Source organism: Mus pahari, chromosome 2 (genome assembly GCF_900095145.1).
Source record: "Mus pahari chromosome 2, PAHARI_EIJ_v1.1, whole genome shotgun sequence".
NCBI classification, from domain to species: domain Eukaryota; kingdom Metazoa; phylum Chordata; class Mammalia; order Rodentia; family Muridae; genus Mus; species Mus pahari.
In genome coordinates this window covers 129,458,874-129,466,382 of record NC_034591.1, presented here as the reverse complement: position 1 = coordinate 129,466,382, position 7,509 = coordinate 129,458,874, and the positions used below count along the sequence as shown (strand labels likewise).

Genomic DNA, 7,509 nt, shown 5'->3' with positions numbered 1-7,509 from the left:
AAATTCCTTTAAGAGAAAACCGTTTTATAATTAGCATAACAGCACATATATATCACTACAATTAAAGCTGCGTGCTTAAAAATTCTAAGAAGCACAAAAGAGGCCAAACACAATAGCCTCCCTCCCTAGATCTAAACACTCAAACAGTTAAGTATCAAACGCCCAAATCTATACAAAATGAGGGGAACACCCGAAACACTGCCAACAGAGGAAAGAGACAACCACCAAAACCAAACAGGAAGACAGACAAAGCCAGGGAGCCTGCTTGTCTCCTTAACACCTTCATTGCTAGCTGAAGTTCAACGACAGACACCTCAGCACAAGGCTGGGGTGCTGCTGCTCCATGGGAAACAATGTCTCCATGCACATGTTTGGGAGACACAGTAATAATAATCTTATTATTAACACAAGCATGGAAGACACTGGATCAATCCCCAGTACCACACACACACACACAGAAAAGCCCCCACAAGAAATACCTTAAATAGGGGCTAAAGATATAATTCAGTCCTTAAGTGCACTGGCTGCACTTCCAGAGGACCTGGTTCAATTCCCAGCACCAACATGGTGGCTGACAAACCCTCTATAACTCCAGCCCCAAGGTATCCAATTCCCTCTTCTGGTCTTCATGGATACCAGGCACACACGTAGTACACAGGGAAACATGCAGGTAAAACACCCCTACAGGTAAAATAAAAATTTTTGCTGGGCAGTGGTGGTGCACGCCTTTAATCCCAGCACTTGGTAGGCAGAGGCAGGCAGATTTCTGAGTTCGAGGCCAGCCTGGTCTACAGAGTGAGTTCCAGGACATCCAGGGCTACACAGAGAAACCGTCTCAAAAAAAAAAAAAAAAAATTAATACCATCTGACTGACTGCAACAGTGAAACAAATCCTCCCACTTTGTCTGGAGAGAGTTCAGAGCCCAAAACCCACATTGTAACTAACTGAACCACCAACACCCCATGGTACAACGCTGCTCTCTTTCTTCTGCTTAACTATGGACTGCCCAAAGACAAAAGCAGCTACCTAGCCCACCCAGGTCCGCAGGAAAGTAGCATGGATGTCTCATTCCAAGGCAGCACAGGGTGTTCACATAGCTACTTTAATCTTACAGTTGACAATATCTACAGACATTCCCAAGTTAAGTTGGTTAGTTTGCCAACTTGACACAAGCTAAAGTCACCTGGGAAAAGGGAATCTCAGTGGAGAAAATGCTCCCATGAGATCTGCATGTAGGCAAGCCTATGGGGTACTTTGATTCAAGATGGATGTGGGAGGGTCCAGCACACAGACCACCTGAGTAGGTGGTCTTGAGTTGTATATGACAACAAACTAAGCAGAGTTCCTCCATGGCCTCTATTTTAATTTCCTACTTCAGTTTCTGCCCTGATTCCATTGATGGATTATACTTGCCAGGTAAAATAAACCCGCTCTTCCCCATGTTGTTTTGGTCGGTTTTTCATTACAGCACTAGAAAGAAATCAGCATAGAATACCAAGCTGTCTAGACTAGCCCCCTGCATTATTTAGACAATCTAGATACACAAAATGAGCATAGGATAGGGAGGTGGATTATGGACCTGTCCCTTTATTTTTAGAAAGAAAGCCAAAGTCTGGGAGAGGTTAGGTGGATCTGGGCAAGGCAGTGGCCTCCGATTTGGTGTAGTGGTCAATAGTCATGCCCTATTCAATAGTGAAGCTATTGGTGCCTCCAAGATATCAAGGGTCTGCTGTAAAGATGGTTACAATACAGCTTGTTTGAGTGACAATAAAATAGTGCGACAGACTGAGCAGACTCCACGTCTTTCAAAAAGGAAGCCAAGTTCTTCTTAGAGTGAAAATGTGAAGCAGAGAAAAAGCACCTGACCCAAGGGAAGTGAACAAAAGATGAAAGCGATTTCCCAGACCTGACACCGAGTCCCATTGAAAAGTCGAGACAGCTAATCCATTTTACTTCACAAGGCTCAAGTGCACCATCCAAAGACAAAGTCATATAGAAGAACCCACTGTTAAGTGCTGGACTACACAACCTAGTCCTTCTGGACTAAGAACATGGTTCTCCTCACAGAACAGCCCAGGCCAACATCACCTCCAAGGCCTGAAATGAGTCCACCTTTACAAGGTACTACAGAGACCAGAACAAAGCTACCTATTTAGATCACATACTGCTCAAACAAATGAAGGCCCCTAAAATACAAACAGAACACAGAAAGCAGCCAAGGGAGAGAGGTTATCTCACCTAGACTCTAGGCTGCTTGCTCAGCAGTAACAATCCAAATGACCAAAGCCCCCAGTGAGCTCAGGGGAAGGGCAGCATGGGTGGAGGACACAAGGAGACTGACAAGTGTGAAAGGAGGGAAATAGTCCTGGCCCAGTGTTTTATAAAAAAGATACAAAGCAGGGCCCCAGATGCTCAGCGACCTGCCACAAGGGCTTTACTGAGGGTGGACAGCCCGCCTCCTTTAGTTCTCACAGGACACACCATCACACCACCGTAAGATCATAAAGACAGGCACTCAGAGACATAGAACCAGTGGCAACCCTGGAAGTCATGTATGGTGGCACCTCAGCCAAGGTTGCAGAAAATGCCCAGGAGACCTCCCTCAGCAAGTTCCTTTCTTGACAGGGAAGAAGGGACCAGATTATATATCCACGTGTGCTCAGATAAAGAGATGACTTTATTCAGACTGCTGGGAAACCCAGGCCAAAGGGCAGGGACCCAGACTGGCCTTCTCATTGTACACTATCATAAATGGTTTTTTTCTGTTGCTCACTGATTATCCTAGGGCCTTGTGGCCAGCAGGCAAAACTACTCCTCTCACCCCAGATCCATTCCACAGTATCCACCCACCCAGCACCCAGCAAGTGAAGCCTTGTGATGAGGGTCCAAGATAACATCCTGGTTTGCTGAGTTTTGACAGGATCTCCAACACATCCTTCACCTTGAACACAGACAGATGGAGCCCGTCCTAACTATCAGGCCACTGGTCATCCTAGAGGGTTTAAAAGAGAAAAGAAGGTTCCAAGTTCAAGACCAACAAACCAGGCTTAATACCAACCCTAAACTTATATTTTTTAAAAAAAAAAAATTATTATTACTGTGATTGTGCATGTTTGGGGAGACATACATGCTACAGCAAGCATATAGCAATTCTGTGGAGTTCTTTCCACCTTTATTGGGGTGCTAGGGACCAAACTCATTTCACCAGGCTTGCACAGTAGTGCCTTTACCCACTGACTTCACTGGCCTTTGATTTACTTTCTCTACCAGGTGAGTCCTTTAACACTGTAATATAACACAGTCATCTAAAAGTCCACAAGTAAGAAGCAGGCAATCTAATTACAAAATACATAAATCTTGAAGTTTAAGATCTTCTATTCAACTGTATTCAAAACTTCCCTTGGCCACAGGCTGCCCAGAGGCTGCAGACTGGACATGCCAGTTAGCGGTTTACACCAGAGAAAGACTCCCACTGTCGACTGCTAAGAAACACGAGGCTCTCATGACCTTTGCCAGAAGATGACTGCTGGTGCTCCTGCTCAAAGGCTGTAGAGGCGACTGGTGTTCTCTCGGAGGACCGACAGAGTGTGGGAAAGTGACTCCTCTTTGACCCTGGCAATCTCTCGAACTGTGTGCAAGGCCAAGCCTGGATGGGCATACTGGCAAAGACTTCTCGGCACCTGGAAGACACAAGCATTTCCATCATCGCTGTGCCTCCTGCACGTGTCTGTCACATAGAGCATCCCCATCCCATCCCCAGCAAGGACCTCTTTGGGGCTGCCCTGTAGAGACCCCTTTACCTGCAGGTGCAGGGAGAGTCCTAGTCATGGGGGGCTCTGGGTGAGCAGGGTCCCACGCTTCCATGGACTACCCTCTACAGGGTAGGGCTTTCCACTGCCTGGAAGAGAGTGGTTACCCTTCAGCTTCTCAGCCCCCAGGACTTTTGGGTCTACAGAGTAACAACAGGGAGACACCTATATTGCACAAGGTGGACCAGGAGGACACTGGGACTCGGGCCCAGACAGCCGCCCACCCACTCGCCTCAGTGCCTCAGGTCGGTCTGAAGACAGTCCTACCTGGCGAGGGAGAAAGTAGGGTGCGTCTGTTTCCACAATGATCCTCTCCAACGGGATCTGTCTAAGGGCATCCCGAGCCTCCCAGGCGGAGGAGTAGGTCAGCACTGCTGTGAAGCCCACCGACATGTTAGGGAAGTACTTCAACAAGGGCTCAATGACTGAGTAGCTGCCAGTGAAGCAGTGCCTGTGGGAGAGTACAGTTCAGGGCTTAATCCCAGGCCTCAGCAGCAGCCCCTAGCTGCCTCCAGGCCTGCAGCCCCCATTAGTGGATCCTAAAAAAGAAAAATTTGCATCCATGCTGACTCCAGAGCAAGCCGAGAAAGAAGCCAGACCAAACACAGCAAGACCAAGCTGGCCTGAGGTTCAGATACTAACACTACTAGTCCACAATCTGGGCAGCCATCTGACACAACTACAGCCATGGCACAGGCTGGAGAAGTATGGGAGAGGAGACAGAATAAAGACCAGCCCTCCCCAGGTTATAACCACGGCTTGGAAAAAAATCATGTCTGTTGTCAGATGCACTAAAAAGAAATGGCCAAATGAAAAAAAATAATGGTGAATAGGTCACAGGTGAATTTGTTTGAGATAGGGTCTCTCTACAATAACCCTGGCTGTCCTAGAACTCACTATGAAGAGAGAGAGGGCCACAGACTCACAGAGATCCACCTGCCTCTGCTTTTCAAGAGCTAGGATTAAGAATTTTCTTCTTGAATGTGACAGCAGTTCACATTCTTAGGCAAGAAATACTGTCAACTCATCTGCAAATCAGGGCTTCCTACAGCCACAACTCTCCATCAAGAGAATTAGTCTTGTCTCTTAGCTTTGGTCCAGCTGTCTTTGTAAAGACAGCCATTGGTTTTTGTTTTGTTTTGTTTTGGGGGGGTTTTTCGAGACAGGGTTTCTCTGTGTAGCCCTGGCTGTCCTGGAACTCACTCTGTAGACCAGGCTGGCCTCGAACTCAGAAATCCACCTGGCTCTGCCTCCCAAGTGCTGGGATTAAAGGCGTGCACCCCCGCTGCCCAGCAAGACAGCCATTGTTAAAGTCCTAAAAACCCAACCAACCATTTCTCCACAGCACCTCAGACCCTGCTTCAGTCCCTGTGGGTGGCAGCACAGTAGATGAAAGCCCAGGCCCTTCTGCCACCCAACAAGACCTAGATTTGGATTCAGCCTCCCTGAATACTGTTCATCCCTTCTGCCCAGCTAAAGTGCTCACTCAGGTGTCAGTCAACCCCTGACCATTTCTGCCAGGCTAAAGAGCCCCTACCTTGGCTCCCTCTGTATCGATGTCCACCTCTGTCCCACACTCTGTATACTCCATCCCCAGGAGCCCTTGTCCGTCTTTGACAGCTCCTCAGTGGCATCCCCAGAGACAGGCCATGCCTGGTACATGCAGTGTAGGGATGCGAGGAAGCTTCCTAGACTAGGACTGGTTGCCACTGAGAGGTAAAACAACCTGGACCTTTAATGCTAACTGGGCAAATGGAGTTTTCAATCAGGTATGGTGGCACATATCTGTAATCTCAGCAGAGGGGAGACAGGCAGGAGGATCAGGAATTCAAAGTAATCCTCAGCTATATATCTGAAGTCTGGGGGCTAACATGAGACCCTATCACAAAACAAAAAAGAGCGTTCAAATTCGCATAAGGAAAAGAAATATAAGCAGTATCTATCTTTTCAGAAGCCTTGGAAAGTTCTATGGTGAACTACTGGACCCTACAGCAGCCACTCCCACATCTGAAACCAGGAAGCCTCTTCCAGCTCATTTGTAATTAAATGGTATTAATTTAAGCTTTTAAAAAATTACTGCTAAGCCGGGCGGTGGTGGCACACGCCTTTAATCCCAGCACTTGGGAGGCAGAGGCAGGCGGATTTCCGAGTTCGAGGCCAGCCTGGTCTACAAAGTGAGTTCCAGGACAGCCAGGGCTATACAGAGAAACCCTGTCTCCAAAAACAAAAAAAAATATTACTGCTGTATAAACAGTCAAGTGCCAGAAATTTCCTACTTAATGCTTAATTCATTTAAAAAGATCCTTTACACATAACAGGAAGCCAGGTGTGCTGCACACCATGTGATCCCAGCATTCTAGAAGCTGAAGCAATGGATGTAATTTGAGGTCCAGACAAACCTAGGCTTTCAAGATCCTTGTCTCAAAACTGACAAACTTTTCTTTAATGTAATAAAGGGGGAAGAGGTAGAAATGATATAAAGTATTCATATGTGAAAATCTAAAAAAAGAAAATAATTTCAAGTTACTTTTAAAATGTAGTAAAGCTTGAGATCGCAAAAGACCTCACAAGCACCCAGATAGCATGACTGCTTTCCTGAGCCTCTCTCATCTGCAGCTAGCACAGGAGCGCCATGCGCCCACTGAAACTGCAGTTCCTAACCTATGGATCTTGTAGTCAGAGGGCACAAATTTTCTCATGATATCCAACAAATCTTCATCCGCTTCACGGCAGTGAATGACCAAGGGCTTCTTCAGAGACACAGCCAGCTTCAGCTGCCTCTCAAACACCTGAGAGAAAACAAAGTGACAGCAGCTGATTAGTGGCCTTCTGTCTATTACGCCTGGGTGCTTCTGCTGGCTCTAATTCTTTGCTTCTAAACTGTACAACAGAACTGTAAACATGATCACCATCTACCAGTCCTTCCTACACCACCAATTCCTCAAAGCCCTTGTGCTGCTTACCAACCTGCAATCCTCACTGGTCCCCTAGGAAAACAATATGACCAACCCAGAAAGCAGTAACCCAGAACTTGAGGACCCTGCCCCAGGGAGCCAGGGAAGGATGGATGGACAATAGGAGGCAGTGGCGCCCCTGTCAGAGAAGTACACTGAAAGCCTCACAGGACTCTTCCCCTACCTAAATGCCAAGTTCAAAAATACTCAGGAAAAAGATTATGACAGCTAATAGTCATTATCTCAAATTGAAAGAGAATTACATTCTTCTTTGTACTTTTTAAAATATTCTGTAACAGACATACTTCATTTTATAAAATCAAAACAAAGTGTGAGATGGTGCTATACTTGGGAGAGGTAGACCCAACATCAAGAGTTAAAGGTCATCCTCAGCTAGATCGATAGTTCGAGGCCCCCTGAGATACATGATACCTAACCTCAAACAAGAAAATGAACTTTAAAAAAGTGTGCTGCTGTCAGATAGAAAGCAACTGTCTTATCACTGACACTAGCCATAAAGGCTTCCTATGTGCCGGGCAGTAGTAGTACACGCCTTTAATCCCAGCGCTTGGGAGGCAAAGGTAGGAGAATCTGAGTTCTAAGGCCAGCCTGGTCTACAGAGTGAGTTCCAGGACAGCCAAGGCTATCAAAGAAACCCTGTTTTGAAAAAGCAAACAAAAAAGTAGTAGTGGGGGCTGGTGACCTGGCTCAGCAGTTAAGAGCACCCGACTGCTCTTCCAAAGGT

At 46.7% G+C, this 7,509-nt stretch overlaps 1 protein-coding gene across 3 annotated transcripts in view; it reads right to left on the bottom strand.

Annotated features, from left to right (window-relative positions):
• Positions 1-843: 843 nt before the first annotated feature.
• The window catches only part of Tatdn2 (TatD DNase domain containing 2), a 15,850-nt gene continuing 9,184 nt past the window's right edge, over positions 844-7,509 (bottom strand). Inside the window, exons 5-8 of one of the 3 annotated variants that reach the window (XM_021190448.2) lie at positions 6,472-6,599; positions 4,078-4,261; positions 3,509-3,681; positions 844-2,993 (exon numbers count right to left, since the gene is read on the bottom strand). In XM_021190448.2, coding sequence (XP_021046107.1) covers positions 3,541-3,681; positions 4,078-4,261; positions 6,472-6,599 — 453 coding nt within the window. In that variant the 3' untranslated portion in view covers positions 844-2,993; positions 3,509-3,540. Of the gene's footprint in view, positions 2,994-3,145; positions 3,682-3,801; positions 3,900-4,077; positions 4,262-6,471; positions 6,600-7,509 lie in introns of those variants that run through there. The other 2 variants (XR_003843285.1, XM_029535444.1) reach the window with 2 other exon arrangements.